Below are 24,623 nucleotides of genomic sequence, written 5' to 3'. Positions count from 1 at the left end.
GTGATGTTGACATTCTGAAACAGCCATGTGTCTTAATGATAGCACAGTAGTAATTTTAGGAGGCTTCATTCGTATTATTTATTTACATTTTCATCTTAAGTTTCATCAGAGTTCCATCAATGAGTGTTTTAATGTTGGAGTATCTGGGTTTCGATTGGCCTTTCAGCTGTATTTTACATGGTCTTCAGTACTTTTATATGTGTAACTTATAAAACTACTGAACACAGCTCAGCAGACCATGCATACCCATCTCTTAGTTTTCCTGAAGACTGACACACACAAAACTGTGAGCCAAGTGTTCGTGAAGAGGTTTTAGTTAGTTAGTTTTGGTTATGCCAGTGAGTCAAGACCATAACGAGGGTGAGAACAGGTAGGGACACAATTGAGCCATCTACAGGCTCTCACGTGACAGCAAGGAGCTTGACAGGAGACATATGTATGTGTATGTGCTGCCTTGTTACGGAGATCCTGTCAGCTGAAAAATAATTGTTTGGTACTAAGTGTGGACTGAGGAAGGGTAATGAATTTCAGGGTGTAAGAATGAAATATCCTCTCCTCAGAAATACCTGCTTTTGGTTTCAGTAGCTGCTGAATTTATAAATGCCATGAGTTAAAATTGCTGCCCAAATGCTATTTCCTGGCAAAGAGGCTGCTCTTCTAAACTGATTCATTTTTCTGTTGAAGAAATACTGAATAGTATTAGAATGCGTGGAGAACACTGGCTGCTTTCAAAGCTCTTTTAAGATGCCCACTGAATTTAGAGCAGTAGTTCCAAGAGTAGATTGATGATGGTAGCAAGTCTTGTCTATGACTCTTTGAATATTCTTCTGATATCCTAAAGTACAGCTTACAGCAAGGGAGACTTCTACCAGTTTTTGTTTAATCCCACCTGCACATAATTGTTTTAGGTTCCCAAGATCAGTTTTTCTTGTAGTCATATTTTGCTTAAAAGCAGCCTTTTGATGCATACAAAATTAGGATTAAAGTGAGTAATAGGAAGAACTGTATTTTTAGATGAACCTCGGATGCTGAAGATGTTGTTGAAGTGGCAATTTTTAGGTTTTATTAGTGATATCTGAAACTGTAATGATATCCTTCTCTGGCTGTTGACAGATGCTGCACTTTAAGCTTCAGTCTGTTGGTTATTACTTATTTGTCTACCATCCACATAATAGCTAGAAATACATTAAAAACAAATGATTGTGAACTTAGAGTCTGAAAGTAGGTGCCTTCATATACACAATATTTTTCTGGAAACACAAAAGCAAGACATATAGGTAGTGATTTAAATATGATTATGTCTCTTTTTTCCCCTCATTTGTGTAAATGTGAAGCTCTCTCTCCTTCACTTTCTTGATTTTCTGAGCCATCAATAAGAACAGGAAAGTAATACTCAAAGAAGCAAGCTTCATGCTAGGTATTAGACATACAAGATGGGTTCAGTGCAAGTGGCCCGAGACACATATAATTAAAGTTATCTTTTGATAGCTGTCTTTAAATTTTCATTTCATTTTTTTTATTTTACAGAATATTTTAATTAATTTTGTCTCATTGCTCTCTGATACATCCCATAATGTCCCATTAACATATATATGTTTAATTTGTGTGATTGGGCCCTAACTCAACCCTCTTAGTTTTTCAATTTCTTTGTAACTGCTTCTTGGTGTAGAGGTTTGGAGGCTAACTTTACCTGTGAAGACCAAAGTAAAAAGCATAGAGTATCACAGCCTTTTCTTCTTGTATTTCTGCTTGTTACTGACTTAAATACAGATGCTTCCTTGTTATTCTTGACATCTCAAGCCAGTTTGAGCTCCAGATGGGCCTTTGCCTTCCTAGCAGCATCTGTGTGTTCCCAGGCAATATTGGTTTACCTTTTCTGGAAGTCTCTTCTCTTTTCCATCTCTCATATACTACTTCTTTGCATTTGGACACACTATATACCTTACTGTTTAACCAAGCTTTTTAATGTTTCACCATCTTTTTTTTTATTTTTTATTTTTATATTCTTTCTTGACCTCTTCTTGACCATTAAGATCTTAAGTCTGTGATCTTACTGTCACTGTAGTCAAGGCTGCTTTTGACAATGATGTCTCCAAACAAGCCTTCCTTATTTATAGGCACTAAGTCCAGGTTACGTTCCAATTATTAAATAAAGGTGTGTCTTATTATATTTCTCAAGTATACTAGTTTTTGAGTACCCATTTCCAAACCAGTTCTCTGTTTTTGCTTAAACTTTTGCTGTTCAGCAGTTTTGTATTCTTTTCAGTGTTTGCTGCAAATTCCACGTGTATTGGAATGAACAAGTGTAAACTAGCAAGCTGTTGCTCTCATTTTTATCATATGAGGGAAGTTTCTGTTTTTCCAAGAAATGGTTTGGTCTAAAGGGGAGAGCAAATCTCCATTAAAATTTAAACAAACAAACAAAAAAATAATCCAGGGAGTTTATAAGTGGTTCTCAGATGTTCATCCAATTTCTGTGAGAAGAACAGCCTTTATGAGTGTTGCTTTTATCCTGCTGGGTGGGACCAGACGAATTGAGCAGAGGAGGTTGTGTAAAGCAGTTCTGTAGTGAAGGTCAGTTGCCTGGCCAAGTTCAGTTGTAAAGTGATTTGAGTTCAAAGTTGATCATACTGATTTTTAGGTGTTCAACCAACATATAGTCCCTAAACATATTCAAATCATCTTATATTTAATTAAATTTTCCTCACTGAAGTTTTCTTTCTTCTGTGGTTTATTATTTTCTTATTTATGTAACAAATTCCTAGGTATCTGTAAGAGAAGGCTGAATTGATAAGTAATGTCATATCTTGATTAATAGTTCTGTCATTTTTAGCTCTCATGGGGCAGCCACCAAATGTCATTCAAGTCTAATGCATTGCTCATCTCTTGCACTCTGTTGTACTGATATCTCTGTAGGTTGCATTGACATCTATGAATGCAAAGAGTTGTGGAAAGAAATCATTGATGACGTAACAGTCTGGCTGATGACTTCTGGAAAACATGAGCTAACATAAATTTGTGAGCAGCCAGCTCCTCTTTGCTATGGGAAAATACCACACTATGGAATGAGAAAATACCCTGCTTTCATGGGTTGGTTGTTCTCTTTTTTAGTGCCTTTGGTTAAGACTTTTTCACTAGGAGACTCAATTAGGCTAGCACTAACAGATACTTTCTTAGTTTAATAACAACCATTAGTTGTAAGTGCAAGCCAGGACCAATTTCTTACTTAGTACTCAGCAATTACAATAACTATTAATTTTTTCCTTCCTCATTGGAGATGCAACACTTAGATTGCTAACAGATATGTGCCCAGTGGAAGGAGTCCCATGGACACCATGAGGCTGTGGACTAAGTTAATGTAGATCATTCCTTGAACTGATTAAACTGATGAGTATTTATCTAGTGATTGGAATCTGGTTAGATTCTGTTTTGTACCTGTTTAAATACCCCTCTGGGTTTTTAAGTCAGATATGCATCTCTTGGCCTCCCAAAATGTTTACAAAAGATCATTTTTTCTAAGATAGCCATTATCTTTATATGAAGAAACAAATCAGGCCTTATCAAGTAAATTATCTAGTACTACAGAAAGCCTAATCTTTGTAATCCTTTATAAGCCTTTAGTGTTTTAATTTGCTGAGTGCAAGCAATGTCCTGTATTCCTTGGGAATATGTTGAACAGCAAGGCAATATTTTGTGTCTAAGTAATAAATGTAACCATTTATTCTGTGATGCTCTGTGGAAAGGCTCAATGTTACTGAGCCCTCTGCTCTTCAGTAAAGTCTTCCAGAGCCAGGACGCTCAAAGAAGACTGGAGGAAAAAAAAAAAAAAAGAGGTACTACCAGCTGTCCTGGCTAATATATGGATAAAATTATTGTGTCATATGAGGCTTAACTGTTAATTTAGAGAGCAAAATGAAGGTGAGAGCTGTTTCTTCCTTTGAATTTGTTTTGCTATATTCAGTTTGTTTGTTCTTTTTTGCTTGTTTACGTTTAAAACAAATGTCCCTTAAGAAAAGTACTTATCTGCCTTAAAACTCAAAATAAACTTCCGTTTAAAATTTATTTTAATTAAAAATGAAGAGCAGATAAATGCTTTTTTTTTTTTTCCTGAGCTTCATTTTGAAGTAATTAGATTAAAAAAACTACAGTCAGAATGCTGTTTCTGAACATCAAACTATTTAAATATTCAATGTAATTCTTGCTGCAGTTGCAAATTTTGCAAATTAAATGAAAATATTTTGTGTACGGTGCTTTATGGTGAATGATGGCTTCTACAGCCCTGGGATTAAAAACATTTGTATAAAGTTAGGGGAATTTAAAAAATGTTTTCCACGTATCATATGGTTGTATACACTTCAATTTACATCTGTGTAGTGTTTTTATTGTTACACGGATAAAAAAAGCAGTGAAGCGATGGCTGTAAGTCACAGTGCAGTTATGAATGGTATAATTGCTAATATTTTCAATTTTCTGAATTCTGCATAAAATTATCAAAGAAGATTCAAATCAGTCTGAATCCTGATGTTGATTCTTAGGAGAGGGAAGAAAATTTGGAGGTCTTACTGTATTTGTTCTTCCAAATGTGTTCTGCCTCTCCATTTGGAAGTTCATTACCTCTAGAAAAATACTTTGTGACTGTCACTTTAGGCTACACATACCTGCTTTTGTTGTAACTGTTTCTGTAGACCAATTTAACGTTTCAGAAATGATCAAAGAAAATCTAATTCTTGAGGCTACAGCAAATGTTTTAATTCGGAAAAATTCTCTAGGTAAGTCATGCAATTGCACATTTTAAGTTCCTTATATGAAACAGATCCAAAAAAAGCCCCTCAGACCAAATTGTGTTGCTAGTATTTGTTTTCACCCAAAGAACCTTGTCTCTGCCTCTTGTTTTAAAGACTGGGCCTGTCTAATTGTTGACAACTCTTCCACTGATTAGGATTTGGCTTAATTGAAGAGAGGGATGATCTTGGGGTTAAGGCATTACCTGAAAAATTAGCAGTTCAGTTGTCTTCCAGTTTTTTGTCTGTTGTTTCTGAGACCTGTTTTTCCTTGTACTTAATGGCTAAAGAAAATTGTTCAGGGTAAGAACGCTTTGTAAACGATTATAAGAACTAAAACCCATCAATTATAATAAGAGCCTTGACAACAGCCCTGCATTTGGCAGCAGTGCAGAGCTTGCCCTTTTCTGGCTCCACCGCTCTGTGATGTCAGGTGGTTCTCATCCCTGCTCGGTGGGACTTTAGATGTATGGGGAGCTCCTGCACTTCACCAGCTTTAAGGCTGGTCTCCTGGGATCTCCTCAGGTCTGGAGTTCTCTGCCTGTATTTGCACAGAGCATACCTTGATAATGCTGTAATGCTCTAAATGTGCGTGTGTGTATTTGTGTGCATCGATCTGTTTTTAATTTTTGTATTTAAACATATGCAGAAAGAATAACTGTGTATTTTAAATAGTGTCTGATGAAAAAAATGTCTTGCCTCGCCAATCAATAGAATGTAAGACTTGAGCACCTTCTCCTCACAGAAAAAATTGCATGCTGGTACAGAGAACAACAAAATCACTGACTTTCCAAAGATTTTGGCTCATTTTCATTCTATGCCAGGTGGTTGCCAGAGTTTGACAAATGATTGATTTGGTTTCAAAGGATGCTTGAATTGCACAAAGTGTTTTTCATATTAGGAAAGACATGGTCATTTTTTTCCCTACAAGTTTTATCACCTTGCACAAGTGTTGTAAATTCGTTTGTTTGCTAATTTTTTTTCTCTGGATTGCTGTAATTGGTGTCATTAGTTGAAGTGTGAGTTTTACAGGTAATTGGAGGGATGGCCTTTTATGCATACACATTTTATTTTTTAAACACTGCTACAGGACTGCAAGTCAGATGGGTAGACTGCTACTTCCCATTTACTCACCCTTCCTTCGAGATGGAGATCAACTTCCAAGGAGAATGGCTGGAGGTCCTGGGCTGTGGCGTCATGGAACAACAGCTGGTTAACTCAGGTACTGAAACTCCTTTAATTTCTTGACATCTCTATTAGCAAACACTTCCAGTGCAATCAGTTTCACAGCCTGAAATGCCCCCTTCTCTCCCGGTGAGTGCAGGCATCTCTGTTAGCAGCTGCCACAAATAGTCCTCAGGTGGAACGCAGAGCTTGCAGGCTGTGATTTGAGCATTACCTCTGAGTATGTGAGCCTGAGCCTGCAAACAGAGAGCTTGGCTTTTGTTTTGTGCAATAAGGAGATAGATGGATCTTGGCTTTAAAAGAGAAACTGATGAATCGGGGTGTGCATTTTTCCTTCTTCCAAGGGGAGTCATGTGCATGCACAGTTAAGATTTTAGAGTTTTATAATCAAATAACATCCTCTAGTATTTAGAATATGAGTGTGCTCCTGTATCTCTAAAGTGTAGAAAGAGGAAAGTGACTTCTTTCGTATTGCTATTTGGTTGCTGGGTAAAGGTAGGCTGTTTTTTAGCTTTGATTCATTTCTTTTATCCTCAGAACCACTAATGCAGTGGCTGTAAACTGCTTATGAGCAGCATCGTTTATTTTAATTGGAATTATTACAAAGAAATGTCACCTGATGATTTGCTTTCTGAAACTTATGTGTGAGTACAAAGGAAAGAGAGGGGAAACTGATATGTTTTTCTGATTATTTTCACAGTGAAAATTTAACATACTTGTTTTTTCACCGACTGACAGGCAGTAGTCAGTTCTGCACAGGGCAGCACTCAGGCATCTATCATTCAGTGTCTTTCAGTACTATTTATTGAGTGTGGGAGCATTTTGAAATATGGTCTGTGTAATTCTTACAAACATGGTATACTCACTTGATTTTGTTGCAGTTAATCTGCAAATCTATTGTATTTTAATGTGTCCTGAATTCTTTCTCTTGGTCCGAGTACAGTAACTAGAAATGTCCCAGTTATTTGGCACTGCTTATATTCATCAGTTTGCATATATTTTAACGCTATTATTTTCCTTGAAAAAAATGAATCCACCTCTAGAGTTTCTCCCCATTGTGTTAATGCCTTAAGCATCTTTCTCAGGTTACCGTGTTCATGACGTGGTAAACACAATGCAGGTTCCGATCAGCTTCAGAAGTGGAAGACTACTGTGTAATATTATTTTGATCACATGTAGTATGCTAATGGCCAGGCTTTCTTATTTTAAAGCTTTTATGTTGCTCCGTTCTTATGTTTAGGTTCGTTTGATGTATGGGTGGAAAGCTAAACTGTGGCCTCTAAACCACCACTGGATGTTTTTGGACATGTTTGGATGTGAATGAATGTGCATGAAATGCCAGCAGGCAGGTTTCTACAGCAGTCAGTGTTTTCAATTTAATGTGCCTCAGCTCTTTTTCACCCCTCTGAATTATGGCCTTGAAAATTAGTCTCCTGCACCAAAACTCTCCCAAATATTAATCATAATTCTAGTTGTCCAAGAAAACATGAATTTAATAACTCAACTGTAGCTTTTGAATGACTGTATTATTAATTGAAACAGCAGCAGAAAAAGGAAAGATTCCTTTATTAGCAAGATATTTTTAGAAGGAGTTGCACTTTCTGCCACTGCACTTCTGTTTTTCTACTCCCTCTGGTAATTCTGTGAAAATAGGCAGCTACTAAAGCTGAGTCTAATGCATATCAATTTAATTTATTGAAGCACTGATATCTGTTTGCTGAAGGTGAGGAAGAAGTGTGGTCATAACTTGCATTGGCTAACAGCTTATTTGTTTTAAAGTGACACTGTGAACAAGGTAGTTCACATTTTCCATCGGGTAAGTCTTCCTTGTCTTCTGCTGCATGGAACATTCTTTTACCCTTTTTTACAACAGTTTGAAACCCCAGTAGGTTCCCAGCATGCTAAGTTGCATCTATTTATAGTGAAGCTAAGTTTGCTCTTACTAACTTGTAGATTTGTGTGTGTGTGTGTGTGTGTGTGTGTGTGTGTGTGTGTGTGTCCCAAAAGTGAAAATGCAGAAATCCAGAAAGAGGATTTTCTGTGCAAAATGAAGAAGGTGAAAATTCTTTCCTATCTCCTTCATCTTTTTTTGCTATCAGGACTGTGATGCTCTCCAAAACGGTCTTACGCTTGAACAGTATCTGCTACGTTTGGAACATCCCTAGCACTTCCAGCATCCACAATCAGTGGGTATTAACTATTACTCTCATGTCTATTCATGTCTTTGAAAGACCAAAGTTTTAATTTTAAAGCTTTCAGTTTTAAACCAATACAGATCAGCAAGGAATAAGATCTATATCAAACCTGGGAAGGAGGTCTGTGACTTCCAAACAGTTCTTTCTTTGCGGCATTTGTTCCAAATACTGCCTGTTCACCTGTATAAGAGGCAGCATTATTTTGAATAAATGGATATTTACAGCCAAAGGAAACCAGGGTGAGCTACTCAGGAGTACGTAACATAAGTCTGCAATCTATTTATGGAGGAACACTAATGTTTTCTTCTCCTACAGTTGGTTCACTAATAATAAACTTCCTTTACCTCAGATAAGTATCACGTTGTCTAACATCTGTCCTCAGTGCTGTGATTCATGCTACAGACATATTTCCCTTTATGAAGGACTAAACACTGGTGCCTACACCTTGCTGCTCTTCTGTCTCCTTTGTCAGATGCCCAGAACAGGCATTGCAGATTGCCTGTTCACATCTCAGTCTCTTCAAGGACTCTACTGGAAAACACCTCCGTAGGGCTGAATGAAAGAAACATTACTCATTTTTGGATGGCTAGCCTTGTGCTGAAAGAATATTTCACTGGTGTGCCAGTTCACCAGGTAAATACAGAAAGATCTTTTTATGGTGTACTGCGCAGCTTGGTGATAAAAACCGGCAAATAAACTGATGAATTTGCAGAAACTTTAATTTTTTTTATGTCATCCATAACATTTCTCGTATCTTGGCATTCAAGATTTTTGTTTTATGGTTTCTTTTTTTTTTTTCCTTGATATACTGTTCAAATACATTTCTGTAATATAATATTTGCTAGCAAGCATCACTTTTCATTCCAAGAGAAAATATTTTTATAAGGGAAAGGAAGATAGCTTTTGCCTTCAAAATTCTCACTTTTTTTTTTTTTTTTTTTTGTTACTGCTTGTGGATATAAGAGTGGTTTGTAAGGCAATCAGAAACAATCAGTCAGAGCAGAAGTGCATGTGCCTGTTGATCGATGACGGCTGTAATTTAAACAGCCAGTACAGTTGATTTATATGTTTATTTCCCAGTTTTGTTCTGTTTTTTAGATCCTAGAATCATAGAATGGCCTGAGTTGAAAAGGACCACAATGATCATCTAGTACAACCCCCCTGTTATGTGCAGGGTCACCAACCACCAGACCAGGCTGCTCAGAGCCACATCCAGCCTGGCCTTGAATGCCTCCAGGGATGGAGCATCCACAGCCTCCTTGGGCAACCTGTTCCAGTGCTTCACCACCCTCTGTGTGAAAAAATTCCTCCTAATATCTAACCTAAACCTCTCCTGTCTCAGTTAGATACCTATGATAACAAGGGACTGATGAAGCCTTGTGGTTGGATTACATGACAAAGTCCTGCATCGGGGCCGGGATGTTGGGCTATGAGGAGCTGTTTCTTTATGCTGACAGAAGGTCCTATTGCAGTAACATCTCCCTGCCTCATCTTCTCTGTAGTTCCTTGGGGTGACCTCCCCATGCGGCAAATCATGATGATGTTGACAGGTTGTTAGTCAGATTTTTAGTGTTAACTGTAGAATTCCATTCTTGCTATAATGCCTCTATGGAGTTGGTGCTAAATTTGTTAAATTATTTTCAGAAAATAATAGTACTTTGTTAAATTTTCTGATGCTTTAGTAAGTATATGAAGGAACCTTTGTTTGATTTTAGCCACTTTTAAATAGAAAGTGATAAAGACATTTGGTATATGTAAATAGAAATGAATTTGTGATAAGGAAAAACTGGTGAATCTGTTTAAATGTATTGCAAATACTCTGCCTTACCTGTTTACTACTGTACTCTTTTTCCTCTTGAGGTCTGTGAAGGTATTCTGTAGGCTTCTCTTTTTTTTTTCTTCCTCTGTATACTTCTTAACACACTACATTTCTAATTTCTTACATAGATCTGCACAGTGTAGATGTGATAAAGAACCAAAATATGAGAGGCAGCAAAGCCAAATAGCACTTTTTTTTGGTGGCACTTCATTGCTTTGTCATAGAATCACAGAATCGTAGTATTGCTCAGGTTGGAGAAGACCTTAAAGGCCATCAAGTCCAACCACAACCTGACCATACGTCATATGCAACTTCCACAGTGTCTTACACCACCTTTGAAGTTTCACTAATACTTCTAATTTTTCAAGCCAATTTAGGATTTGCCCAGTGAGGGGTAACAAGCCTCTTTCTTAGTTGTTCACTGCATAGTGGGGATGGTCTGTTCATCTGAACCATCCTGAGTTTGTATTAACAGTGACTAAAGTTTCAATTGCCTCACTGTGTGCACTGGCAAATAAAATCTGCTAGGCAGCATAACTAGCATTAGCAGTAAAGCCAATCCAGCTACTAAATAATCTTGTTTGCTTTAAGGAAAGCCTTCTCTCACCAAATGAAAACATGGAGATATTTACTATTTCTAACAGTGGTATTTACTGTTTTTGAAAGAAGTAGTAGTACATGCACCCTATGACTGCTTTTATAGTGTTGTTGATAAAATATGCACTTACTGCAAAGATGCAAGGAATTGTAGGGATTGATGTTACACGTTTCCCTAAGGCTGACAGTGCTGAAGTAGAACAATTATATGGTAATGTGAACATGGGGGATCACTATTGCAATCTGATACTTGATATGTATAAAATCTAACTTACTGTTTAATTTTTCATTTTTATGTGCTCTTTTTTCATCTTAAACTGTGCCTACATACGTGGCTTTGATAGGAATGTTGTAAATACTTTTTAATGTAAAGCAAAGTTATTTTTATTCTGGATAATGGCAGAAAAAAACACAAACTTCACAGTATAGTAGCAAGTACCCTCAATTTTAGGTCTGTGAAGAGGAGATGAGGAAATGAATGTCAGTTAACATCACATAAGGTATTTATTTCTGTGCTTCAGGAGTTGACTATTCAAGATTCAAAGAACAATATTGCGTTCATTGGTGGGTGCTGAAGTTCCCAGATCTGTGTGGAATTACATGATTAAAACTTTTGAATACAGGATGCTGCTTACTCAGAGGCTGTGATCATTGTGTTGTTTAGTACCTGTGAAATTGGAAGCAGTTAGGGTGTGGTTCTTTGCTGATAGAAATCAATGGCAATGTTCTTGGTGCTCCCTGTTGCAGAATGTGTTAGCTTGGGACAGAAACATGAAAATTTGACAACTAAATTTTACCTCACAAACCAAGAAACAAAAAATCTCCCAATTGAAGAAAAAAAAAAAAGAAAAGAAAAGAAAAAGAGACAGGATAATTCCATAATTTTTAGTAAGGCTCTTTTCCTGATGTTTTTGAATTTCTGATGTTCTTCAGGGAAATAATCCAAGGATGGTATATCAAATCAAACCTAAGTTGGACATGGCCTGGTATGCTATCTTGTATGGTATCACAGGCAGACGCTTAAAGAGTGAAACAGGACACGGATCTTCTGTTATACGCTCACAGCTCTCAGCTTCCTGAGGTGAAAACAATACCTTTGTTCTTATTGCTTCCATTAATTTGTTGAAGTGCTATTCTGAGTCCCAGGAAACCTACAGCATCTTCTTTTGACCTTGTGATCTACCAGTTACAATGAGAAGAGACATGTGGGTAATAGTTTCTTCTGCTTGCTTAATGCCACTCGTGATTTGTAACTCTTGCTAGATATTTCTTCCCAGGCCAAAGGATGCTATCATACAGTCACCTCCTGTGTGGGAGCTGATCCATTTGTTTGTGATCGCTCTTACCTGCATCTTTTCCAGGATTTTGTCATGGGAGGCCTACATCTACTGTTCAATTTGTGGGCATACGGTGTTTTTATACACCAGCATAAAAAGTTTGCATTCTTTTTTTTTTTTTTGATGATTCTTAGCATTCATTTTGCAATACTTACCTTTAACGAGCCGTAAGTTGAAAAATGAAGGAAGGCTTTGTATGAGAACTGTGGGAGAGGAACCCTTTAGTCACTGCTGGGTGTTTGGCAGCACTGATGTTTGGTTCTGGGTGTGAGCTCAGGTTGGTGTTGTGTTTCCTAGGATTATAAATTGTGAAGGCAGCCGTATTTAGCCTATCAGTAGGAAGAGCTGGAAAGACCTTTTTGTGGCGCATATACACTTTTCTTCCTTCCACATCAGAAAGTAACATTGATGTTTACAATCTTAAGAAACAGCTCCCTCCCTTTTTTTAATTCATTTTTTCCCTGCTATGGACAGGAAATGGTCATGGCTTTAGTGAGGGAATGAGTAGGTCTTGGGCCTTCAGTAAGGCTCTGACAAGAGCTTTATGTCAGCAGTTTGCAGTTTTAAAAACTATTGTGCAGTCTTGGCCTTCAAATTGTGTATGATATCCTGATATCCTGAATTTATAACAAAGGCAGCTTCCTTGCTGCTGTACTTCTTATCAATTTTGTGTACGCTTTCCATGAAGAAAAGAAATTGTCAACCTTGTCTAAATGTTATTGCGAATGAACACTGTTGAACAGAAAGAAAGGAGTTTACTACAACTTCTGCATATCATTACTTTTGTTTTAGAAGGTGGAAGCTTGTTTGTCATCAGTGAACTCCTTGGATAAACCTGATTCTTGACATGTAAGCTTTTTTGGCTTTTGGAAGTCTTGTTATTGATCAGCAGCAGGACTTGATTCCAGAATTTAAGTAGTACTTGGCCCAGGGCTGCCACCTTCAGCCAAATCCGCGTCTTGACACGTCGAACTTGTTTGGCTGTAACACTGCAGTAAATAAATTTTTCTTTAATCATTTATTGAAGATCCTCAAAACTGTACGAAGGGAATTAACAACTTTAAGAACATATTTAAGTACATGCTCTGCCCACTCCTTTTGTGGGTTTTTTTGTTTTTTTTTTTTTTGCAAAGGGGTTATTAGGTGTGGACAGTCTTCATGGGCAGTAAATTAGTAATTAACAGAAAAATTATGGCAGTGTTACCTTATTGACATAGAGGGAAGTTGATTTTTTTTTTTATAAACATGTTCTTAAATCCAATCTTATTTAAGAGTGAGTTGGTTTCATATATCAATCAGCAGGAGGTGTTTTGGGGAAGGGGAAATTTAATATCTTTCATCTAGCAGGTTTTTTTTTTTTTTTTTTCCTGTTTGACTTTTGCCTGGTAAATTACATTAAAATTTTGGAGCAGATGGTGCATGTGGCTTAAATAGTATGCAGACCCATGTTCTGTCTATGCTAACAGCTCTCTGTGGGGACCTTGAAATAGTTAAAGCTGTATGTGTGTATATGGATAGAGCGTATAAGGGTAAACATAATGCATTTAAAGTACATTTCTGCAGTGCTTCAAGGTGAAATTGAAGTTGCAGAGGTCTGTTGCTGTCTTGAGCAGCTGGGGCCTCCCAAGAACGTGGGATAAAAACGAGCATGGGGGATGCTGGGTGGACTGCAGTTCTTCCCACACAGTACATACAGCAAAGAGATTTAAGTCTGCAGTGCAAGCTTCACAGTTCCCCATCACAAACCTTTCAGTGTTTGAAATCTGTTCTTTTTAGGTCACTGTCTGTCTCCTATGCAACCACATTGCTGCAGTACCTGGACGTCTCCCAGTCTTTTCTGTGCTTGTTCTCCCGAGATGGTTATGAGATAGGGAAGTGTCATCATCCCTGTTTTATGGCCTGGAACTGAAGTGCACAGGAGACTGACACACACACATGCACACTGTAGACAATGGTGTTAGCTGCCTCAGTGAGAAAGTCTGGTTTCTTACAGTGCTTATGTACCCATAGAGACAGAAGGTCTACCACCATACTTTGAAGGCATGACTCAGGGTTTCTGGATCACGCTACCAGGCAGCCTCTCTCTGTGACTGGCTGCAGGGGGAGCCTCCTCTCCTGATTTAGGCAGGTAACTGAAGGTAAAGCAGTCAGTGTTTCAGATTACATGAAATTAATGGGAAATTAGGAAGCAAACGGGTTTGAGTGACTGCTGTCTGTGACAGAAATGCGAGCTGAATCCAAGCTGAAGGTTTATATCTCAACTTTTGAGTTACCTTCGTCTCACTCTAGGGATTACATTGGCACATACGCATATTTACCTAAATATATGTATGTGGTGCACTCACAGAGACAAAAAACAAGTGACCAAATAAATACAAAATGAGACAAATGTGGCTTATTATCATTCTTGTTGTGGTTCCCCCCTGCCCAGTGTAAACATGATAGCAGGTTGTCACAGCTGTCTAATTCCAGAGATACTCCACTAAACTGGCAGCCACTGAAATTTTGCTCTGGCTGGTCAGATATAGAGCTGGTGTGGAACGGCTGGTCAGATATAGAGCTGGTGTGGAACTGCAGGTTTTTAGAGAAAGGTATTACTGAATGTTTGTATGTATTCTGCAACATTTTGTACAGATACCCACGAATGTATGGTCGTGGCACACCTAGAAAAATACATGCCAAAAACAGTGCTGATAAGTTTAAAAGGGAATAAATAATAGGATGGAGGACCCGATTTCCCCCCAAAATTTATGGTGATCCAGCCTCCTTCTGTACAAGGAGAGGAGCTCTGATTGTAAAGTGTAAAGCCACTTCGGTGGATTAAGGAGGCTCATGTAAAGGCCCTGGCATGTAAGTTGAGCTGTTTGTTGGGGTTGGGAAATAAATTATCTGTCCTTAGTTAACTACGCATCTCTTGACTGGAGAAGAGTCACCCATAGGCAGGGGCAACAGAAATATCAGCCACTTTTTGAACCTCTTTGTGATAACAGTTAGTGACAGCTTCCTTCAAGATCAGAAACTTAAGCCTCTGCTTGTATTGCAGTCCAGGAGAGGGAATTGATAAAGCACTGTTTCTTATTTTTTTGAGTTGCACCTAAGCTTTTTTTTTTTTTTTTTTTAACGTTTTTGCAGACATAGACTGTAGAATGTACAGAAAAACCCAGGTTGGAAAGGACCTTGGGGATCATCTGGTCTAACCTTTCATGTTGAAACCAAGACCTAGGCAAGATTGTCTAACGCTTTGTCTAGCTAAATCTCAAAAATCTCAAGTGCTGGAGAATCCAACGTATCCTTGGATGGCTTATTCCAATGATTGATTGTTCTCACAATACAAATTTTTCCTCTTATATCGAACTGGAATTTTCCCAGTGCAGTTTTGTACCCACTGCCCCCTTGCCTCTCACATGTGATCCAGACTCTCAGGAGCATAAAGGTTTGAGTTCCTAAAGAGTATTTTTAACTTGGATTGACTCTTACACAGAAAATCTATTTCTTCTATCCCCTTTCTTTCTACTGGAGGAAGAAATCAGGGGGAGTTTGTTGCCTACCTTTCCTGAAGATTGCCAATTCAGTTTGATATTGTGTTGGCTTCTTTTGAGCTGACTTGAAGGAAGTCTTGGAAGAGGCGACGTGCACAGAGTTGATGCTGTGGTCGATCAAAGTATTTGTTGTTTTATTTCTTACTTCTTTCTCTTAATCCGTTACCCATGGCTACACCACCAAGTCCGATGTGAGTACTGCGTAATAAAATACCTTTCTTCCACTCTTCCCTTTTTCTTATCAAAAAAACTTGCCTGTTGTCTCCTCCTTAATTTACAGCTCTATTTTTAAAACTGTTTTTTCATCAAGTTTTTCATCCAGAAGGAACCCATAAAATTTTTTGAAATGTTGCTTTCTCTGATTTTATTACCCTTGACAGACTCATTATGTATGTTAGAGCTGGTGTTCTTCGGAAGAATTAGTATAAGCTTACTCTCAATCTCTGTGTGTTGGTGTAGAATGAACAAATGTAGTATTCCATTTTATGACAATTCTATTACACCTATTTCTGGGAAATGTGTTATTTATTTGCAGGGATATTTTGTGGGGAAGTAAGTAGAGGATTGGATTTTGAAGTGAGTGGTTATTATAAAACCTGGATGGCCATTTGAGTTTGTGGCTCCATATGATTTTGCCAGCTGAGTAGTACTGTCAATAGATTTAGAGAATAATTTCACTTTCATGGTGCAAGACCACATTTTAAGATAAAATTTATGTTCCTTATCTTTGTAATTTAGGAAACTACTTTGTCTTCATGCTTCATTTTCTCCTGCCCAAAAATGTCTGTGCAGAAGTGTTAACTCAGTCTAACATCAATCTTGAAACCAGCAAGAGTGGTTATTTGATTGTCTGGCACATGGTACTTCTTTCCATCTAGCAATGAAAGCTTTTTCTAGCATGTGAACCTGATTTTAGTCTATTTGGAATCTAAAAAAGAAAAAATAAGCTCATAGAATGCATAGTATCATCTTCAAATATTTATATTGCATTTAAAACACTCTGCCCATGTGTATGCATTGCCTCTCCTTCCCTTTAATTTTTTTAAAATCAAAAGTAAATTAAAGGTTTAGTAATTCAGTATGATTTGTCTCCATGGGATCCACCAGGGAGGAATTGAGTGCCACACATAAGAGAAGGCTAAATAGTGTAGTTTATTAAGCAACTCTGAAAAAGAAAGTGCTACTCTTGAAAACCTTGAAGAGCAACAATTTATAGCACAGAGAAGGTGTTTCCTTTGCCTTTTTTATGCAAATGAAGATACTGCCAAACAATACTGTTGAATTACCACACTTTTATTTGATGAATGCTGATTGGACTAACTCCTAGCTGATTAAATCCTATGAGCCTAATATCCTCATCGAGCGAGGGTACCCCATGAGTGTTTTTTGTTGTTGTTGATGTTGCATTGTAATATTTGTTTTTGCTATTTGCAGAATATTTATCAGAACTACCCAACTGAGGGTGGGGGAGAGATTTTACTGGCATGCTTCTAAATGTACCTGACTGTTAGAAAAACTCAGCTGAGATAGTTTCAATTCAGCTGAGATTAGATCAATCATTTTAGGAAGTATTTCTCTTTACTAGATCACAAACACAGACTTAATTTCTTATTTCTGGAGGGAGAAATTTTGGTTAGGATGTTCCTGTTGTGCGTCTCTTCTTGTCTTTAAGATTTCTAGCTGCTGCATGGAATGAATGAATGCAGTTCTCCTGCATGAGTATTGGAAGCTGAATACTCTTTCACATTTTAAGAAAATAACGAACTATTGACAACTAGTTACAAGCAGAGTTTGCTGTTGCACTGAAATGAATCAGGAAAAAATGTCAGCCTGTATTAACACTTCTCTCCATGTAAATAACCATGACAGGTTACTAATGGATATTACAGCAATGTCTCCTTTTTCCTGAACAGAACAGATGCCATAAATTATGTAGTCTGATGAGTGTGTAGTGAGCATCAGTAATAAGTTTGATCCTAAATATTCTGTCATAATGCCACTAAACTTCTGTATATAATAAGAAATAGAATTTAAGAGGTAGCCATGGAGGTAATCTGGTACTGATCTTGTTTGAGGGCCAAGCTGGAGGAGAGGTTCAGGGAGAAGGCTAGTTGCTTTGCTTTCTTCTGATGGCCATTTAGATTATTTAAAAACCTTAGCTGAATGTTTGAAAATCTTGGCTAGCTCTGTATTCTCTGGGTCAAAATTTGCCTTATCAAGAAAAGTAAAAAATAAAAATAAAAAATTTCCCAATGAAGAGTCATAAGCTGGTGGCTATAACTTTGTTCCTCGTCAGCTCCTACCCCTGCAATGCACAATAACTTCTATCTCCTTTCTTTCTTAAAATTGTGAGAGGATAGGAAAAATAAGAATAGGAAGAATAATAGTTCTTTTAACCCTGAGAATTGCTGCCCTTCTTATTCTGAAGCTTGAGCTGCTCATTCAACAGCACCAGTTGTCTTTATGCAGAAGCCAGAGGTTAATGCTGAGATTATAGCTTAGAACTTTTTCTGCTCTTAAAAACAATAATTAACGTGAGTTTACTGAGTTTTCTTCTCGAAAAGTAGTGGATGCAAAATACCTGTCCTGTGGTGGCTGTAACAGAAGAAAAGTTCATAGGATTCATTTAAATAAAGCAAGAGACTCCAGTTAGGCGTTCAGCTTTAACTGTATGGGTTGAAAAGTTATGAGTTATTCCAATGAACAGGTACAGTGAGGGGAATCCTTTTCTCCTATCAATTCAGGCTTAATTAGCATCTTTCAAAAGTGACAGTTAAACTATTGACTGCAATCCTTTTTCATCTTTGAGAGGATTTGTTCTTGATACTGCCACATGTGTTACAGTAGAAACAGTAATTGCGAAAATCCCTCTGCTACTGTACTAGAAGCTATTGTCTTGCAAACAAGATGGGTAGAGCTACTCATCTTCCTATTCTTACTGAATGAAAGCTGGTGATCTTAAGCAGGAAAATTCTTCCTGTGTTGGCCCTTGCTTCTGCTATTTTTATTTATTCAATAGAAGCCAAAGTTCATCTTGTAAAGGAAGGGCTACTTTCCCAAGGGTTATCTGCTCACATGAGGCAGATTGTCCTGTCTGCTCTCTTGAAGTTACTTATCTGAGGTTCTAGTTGTTTTCAGGGGAGGTTTAGTAGTTTAGCTAGATGGCAGGTCTTGCACATCACAGGCCCGTGAGCAGGAGGAACTAAGAAAGTGCATTTACAGGAAGCTAGAATTCATGTAATCCATCCAAAGGTGCACCTAATCATGCAATAATATAAAACAATATTTATGTATTTTGTTTGTGTTGCTATCAGTTTTCACATATCAATAGTCTCAAGCAGTCTGTGCATAAGCATTTGCCATATTCTGCATGTGGCTGATTGGATGAGCTGTGAGCAAACATTAGACAAATGTTGTAGCACCCTCTGCAGAGTCCTCTGAGTTGTTCTCTGCCATGTATGTGGTTTTCTTGCTTTTTAAAAGTATCCAGTTGATGATGGGGATGCACTGATAAGTTTCTGTTTTCTTTAAATGTGACCCTAGGAGCTGCTGTCCTGCTGGGACAAGAAACAAGCTGCTGCTTTGTTTACACGGCTGGTGAAGCTGACCAGAATTGCTTCTAGGTCAAAAAAGTGTTTCTTTTTTGTTGTTGTTGTTTTTTTTACTGTTAATTGATACAAAATACTCTTGATAAAAGCAGACCTGTACAGAAACCTGGGACAAAGAAGACTGTAATTTAGTGAGGACTGTAATGTTAAGACTGTGATTTAATGAAAAAAAGATGAAGTGGTTTTTGTGGTCTTCCATCAGTAGTTCTGTATTTGTCACCTTTGGGGCTCTCACTGAAGCACATAGTCTTAAAAACAGGGGAGTAGGAGCAGGAGAATAGAAATGTGATGTTATTTTACGTTAGTGGACATAGTGTTTACATAGATATGGCTGTTCACTGCCCCTTTAATATGTAACAAACCATTCACAATCACCTTTATTGCCCTGGAGTTTTCTACCAGATACACCTGCCCAACTGTGAGAGCAGGTTGGCATTGTTTTCTTAGACTAAGTTAGCATAATTGTTTCTGGAGATGGAAAAGTCCAGTCAGTCACCCAAAAAAGCACAGATCCTTTAGTCATTTTCAACAGGCAGCCTCTTGTCTTCATTACTTTCCACCACACCTGCAGATGTGATTCTGTGCAGTAAGAGAAAATCATTAATTCTTCCCTTGAAAAGCTCAAATTTGAAAAAGCTAGTGTTCCCCTACAGTGACCTCCTTGCTGCCTTATGATACTCAGCAGGAAGAGAAAATCAGTAACTCCTTCCTTGAAAGGCTCAAATATGAAAAAGCTGGAGTTCCCTTGCAGTGACCCTTTTGCTTCTTTACTCCCACCTCCCTTTCATTATCTTTTTTCACAGGGCTTGAATAAAAATGCATACACGTTAAGTTAGGGAAAAACTCTGCTGTACAATTCATAGATAGAGTTTAAGGAAGGTGAACTAAGGGGCACTGAATCTGTAATTTCTTTTATCTGTTCTTCGCGTTTGTGCAAGATAGAGCTAGCAGGGCCTTCCCAGGCTCTCTGGAGGCACCCAAAAGGCTTCATAGCAGAAGGGAGTAATTGTAGCAAGTATGCTGGCAGCTGAAGGACAGCCCCAAGATGATTTTCAAACCACAACTGAGGAAATTGCCAAGGAAGTGTGACAGCAGGGGACATACCTGCATGAGCTCGTAAGCTCTGTTCTCTGCTACTTGTAGAAGACTTGTACAAATCTGTGAATTCAATGGGCTTGAGTCTGTCCCAGGGCTTGCTTTTCTCCTGGTTCCAGACACATGGCTTTGAATTGTGAAAGCGTTTGAGAGGTGATTGAACACCTCTGTTGAGGGCCTGAGCCCTGATCCATTGACTTTTTCTTGCTCAACTCTCAGTTTCTTTGGGTAGAGTGACAGTTTTCGTTTGGATAATCTACTGTGTGGACTTACTTGCCATGTCTGCAGAGGTGTTAAGTGGGAGCTGATGTCTTTCTCTGGGAGAGTGAAAAAGCATGAAGAGGCTCAGTGTGGGACTGGGGTAAAGTACTGTATTAGAAATTAGTGTAAGGAGTTGAGTGTCAGTGAGAACAGGGAGTGAAGAAGATGGATTCGTGTTTTCTTGGCAGCTGAAATTTAGACATTGTAGCAGCTGTAAGTGGAGCAGAGTAAAAGTTTGAGGAGTCAGCCCTGGGTTTTTGTTTTTCTTTGTTTCTTATATGAAATCAGAGGGTTTTTTACCTTTACTTGTTTTTCTAAGGACATGTCGACCAAAAAACTAAACATAAGATGTGAAATCTGATGGCTTTAAGGGGATATATGGAAGACCAATGTTCTTCTGAGACCTTGCATTCTTCTTTCGCTATTCCTTACTCTTAACAGACTTAAAACTCCCAGCAGCATAGTCCTACCTTACTGAAAAACTCCTCGGTCCCCATTCATTAGCCATAATGTAAATTATCTTATCTCATCGTGCTGTGGCACCAGTCCAGACTTGGATAATCTCTTACAAATTCTGTAGCTTGGAAAAATGGTTAATGTATAAATAGGCTAACACTGTAGCCTCTCCAGCTGCTGAAATGCTTCTATCATTTGAATCCTCTGGTTGATGAACCCGGGGGGAGCATGGATCTAGGTATATGGGAATAACATAATTCTATTCATTAATCTCTTAATTAAAGAGTGCTTCTGGCTGTCCTCAGTGACAGAAATGTGACTAATCCTTGTTCTGCTTAGATGCCCTCCATTGGTTAATAGGAAGAACAGTGCTATTATACGGTATTTTTCATTGGCATGCCTTAACTGTCGTTTTTTGTTTGTTAGCTTGCTTTTGTTTGATAAAAGCTATACTCTTAGCCTTGTTTTACAGCAGGGGAAATTGTAGTGCGTGTCAGTGAAGTTACTTGTCCAGTGTCACCTTGCCATCTACTCTGAAAGAGTTCAGCTCTGGTAGTTTGTTCTCACTAAGGACAGTATTACAGGTGCTATCTTGTCACCTTCTTTTTGGAACATAACTTTTTGCTTCGTGCATTTCTGTGTTCTTTTACATTCCTACGTCACTTTCTGAATGTTTTAATCTTCTGACTCAGAAAGTTTGCTAGTGCTGGGCTTGTCTTTTGTTGTTCTTTTTTACTTCAAAAGCTCCAAGTCAGAAGAAGCAAAACAAACAGTGAGTAAAGTTTAATCAGGGAGTAGACTCCCTGAGATCCCCAGGGATTTTTCTAATAGCCGCAAATCTTCTTTCCTCAATGACTGTTCTTTCCTTTCTTGTAACGTGTCATTGGTGTACTTGGATTAATGCATTGCTAAAGATTTGGAAAACCCTCTGAGATTTCTTGTTACCAATTCATCTAGAATTCCACAGCACACTGATTTCACTTGTCACATTATAGGTAATAGATGCTGCCAAACTAGGGATGTGGCATGTGACAAGATTTTCACTGACTACTAGAGTTATGGCTGCTGAAACATCACCTGTATTACTATATTACAGTTTCTGATTTCTGTAGCTGGCAAAATACCAAAGCAGATAGATTCTTAGAGCCAGTCCTATTATAAAAGATTCCTATGTATGATAAAAATGAATAGTAACTCAACTCGGTTCTTCAGTATGTGGATTTTTTTTTTTTTTTGAAAAATAGTCCATTTTCTATGTGCAGAATGGTATGTAATTTCATACACTGATTCTTCATTTTCTCTCTGCCCTAGTGATCAGTAAAGTAATTATATACAGTATGTGCACTTTTACTGCATTAAGATCAGAGCACAGGCATGCTTACTGCTAATAATGGATTTTATTCAGTTTTGTGGGTTTTTTTCTGCACAAAAGTTGCATAACTGCATGGAAGTACCAGTATCTACGTTAAATGTATTCAGTAGGATTTGCTTGAGCTTAACATCTTTGTCACATTCACAGTTTTCTTGAATTTACCTATGTACAAAATGAAGATAATAGCATATTGACTTTCTGCTGTTGTTTCAGACTTGATTAGCACATACAAAATACTGTCGTACCTACCTGGAAGTCACTCAGGAGGGGCAAGTAGTCTGGTTGTGAAGAAGTGCAGTGCGTGGTAGAACACAGTAGCCCAAACTTGGGTATTAGTGAAGTGTAAGCAACTCATGACAGAAATGCCAGAGGCCAGCAGGTCAAAGGAGGTGATCCACTCACTCTGCTTTGCTGTGGTGTGGCCACATCTGGAGTACTGTGTCCAGTTGTTGGCTCTTGAGATCAAAAAACACAGGGAACTACTTACTGGAGAGAGTGCCACAGAAGATCACAAAAATGATGAAGGTCCTGGAGGATCTCCCGTATGAAGAAAAAGGCTGAGAAACTTGGGACTGTTCAGCCTGGAGAAGGCTGAATGGGAATTGTATTGATGCTTAGAAATATGTAAAGGTTGGGAGTCAAGTGGATGGGGCCAGGCTGTCTTCAGTGGAGCTCAGTGAAAGGACAAAGGGCAGTGGGCACAAATTGGAACACATGAAGTTCCATACCAACATGAGGAAAAACCTTACTTCAAGGATTACAGAGCACTGGAACAGGCTGCCCAGAGAGGTTGTGGAGTCTGCTTCTCTATTCAAGACCTGTCAGGGTACATTCTCGTGTGACTTACTGTAAGGAGCTGCTTTAGGAGGATGTTGGACTTGATGATGTCCAGGGTCCCTTCGAGCCCCTATAATTCAGTGATTCTTTGACTTGTAAGCAGATATTGAACAGTGTACAGCAGAGCTGCCGTAGCACTGGGGTTGTGGGCTTCTGAGAGAGGTGCAGCCTTTGACCCTGTGGAAATCTGAAACTCAGCAGTCTGATAGAGAAGCTGGTTGATGAGAGGTAGGGATAGATTCTTGTCCCTTTGTAAGATGGCATCACCTGGCCAATGCTGAATACATTCCAGCATGCTTGGTTTGGGAAGATCAAATACAAACAGGCATGCTGCCTGTTTGTCTAAGTGGCTAATGTTGCTTATTCCAGCCACCAGTGAGAGCTGATAGAGATTCTTCTTCCACAGACGGTTAGCAGATGCTGTGCTTCTGGAGGAAGAACATCTGTGCTGTGGGGCTCTGAGGTTTTGTAGATAATGCTATTAATTGCATCAGTGCTGAGGAGCCCCAAAAAAGGGATTATTGTTATTGAGCATGCACTATGCAAATAAAATTACAAAAGAATCCTCATTGCAGCACTCACAGAAACTAGCACTGATCTGGCCTGTAATGAGTGAAGAACCTAATGGGTGTAGGAAAAACTGATGAAAGCTGTCACCTTGGGCTTCCTAAGTAAGCTAGTGGGCTCCTGAGTGTTACTGGTTGCAGTGCTATCAGGCTGCCCAGAATGATGTCCTCTGCTTCAAGGTTATCCAAGGTCTGCACCACAGCCACAGAAACAAGACCTTTGCTGGCTGTTACTTTATTAGGACATTTTCATATTATTACTGACTTCAAGATGAAGATATACGCTGACAAGGCTTATGTTGAAAAGTTCTGCTTTAGCTTTCTGATCAAAATTTAGGACCATCGTCTACCATGCAAACTCATTTTGCAAGTTATCCAACTTGAACAGTTCCAGAATCCATTTATCATTGTTGCTAAGAAGCATTCGAGGGTTTTGATGCATTTTCAATCACTGCTTACAGTGCTCTGTAATGTTTTCATAGCACTTGGCTTGGTGGCTGTGGTTCTTTGCTGCATAGGTGTTTTTTTATTCTGCTTAAAACGCTCCCAGCTTGCAACAGCTGTGACTTGTACCCATCAAGGTAAAAAGACAGCATTTTTATTGCTGCTGCAAATCTTTTTGCTGGCTGCCTATAGGTACCTAGTGATACAGCAGCCTCAAAGCCAGCAACACCACTTGCAAGTACTCTGTGGGGGCAAAGTGAGACTAATGCCTATTTCCAGCCCCTTTGGTGAGAACTGCTCCAAGCAGAGAAAACCCCCTCTGTCCTCCCCAGCACGTCAAAATCTGGCAGCTAGCTGCTAATTGCCTTTACAGTGATTCACATGCCATCTGCCATTGCTGGGAGCTTTTGTCATATGTGGCAAGCTCCAGGCAGGTCCATAAACTTTGTGCAGTTCTAATGTCAGTGATACCGACTTGATACAGCATGGTAACGACTGCTTTTGCTACATGCAGAAGTTAGGTAAGAAACA

At 38.5% G+C, this 24,623-nt stretch overlaps 1 protein-coding gene across 4 annotated transcripts in view; it reads left to right on the top strand.

The window, feature by feature from the left end:
- FARS2 (phenylalanyl-tRNA synthetase 2, mitochondrial) overlaps window positions 1-24,623 on the top strand; it is a 233,585-nt gene that overhangs the window by 61,918 nt on the left and 147,044 nt on the right. For all 4 annotated transcript variants that reach the window (XM_031552760.2, XM_010708401.4, XM_085220264.1 and 1 more), the window contains one exon: window positions 5,872-6,003. In XM_031552760.2, the coding sequence (XP_031408620.1) occupies window positions 5,872-6,003 (132 nt within the window). The remainder of the gene's footprint in view (window positions 1-5,871; window positions 6,004-24,623) is intronic.

Source organism: Meleagris gallopavo, chromosome 3 (assembly GCF_905368555.1).
Source record: "Meleagris gallopavo chromosome 3, MGAL_WU_HG_1.1, whole genome shotgun sequence".
NCBI classification, from domain to species: Eukaryota; Metazoa; Chordata; class Aves; order Galliformes; family Phasianidae; genus Meleagris; species Meleagris gallopavo.
The sequence above is the reverse complement of the archived record's forward strand: the minus strand, read 5'-3'. Positions and strand labels throughout refer to the sequence as shown.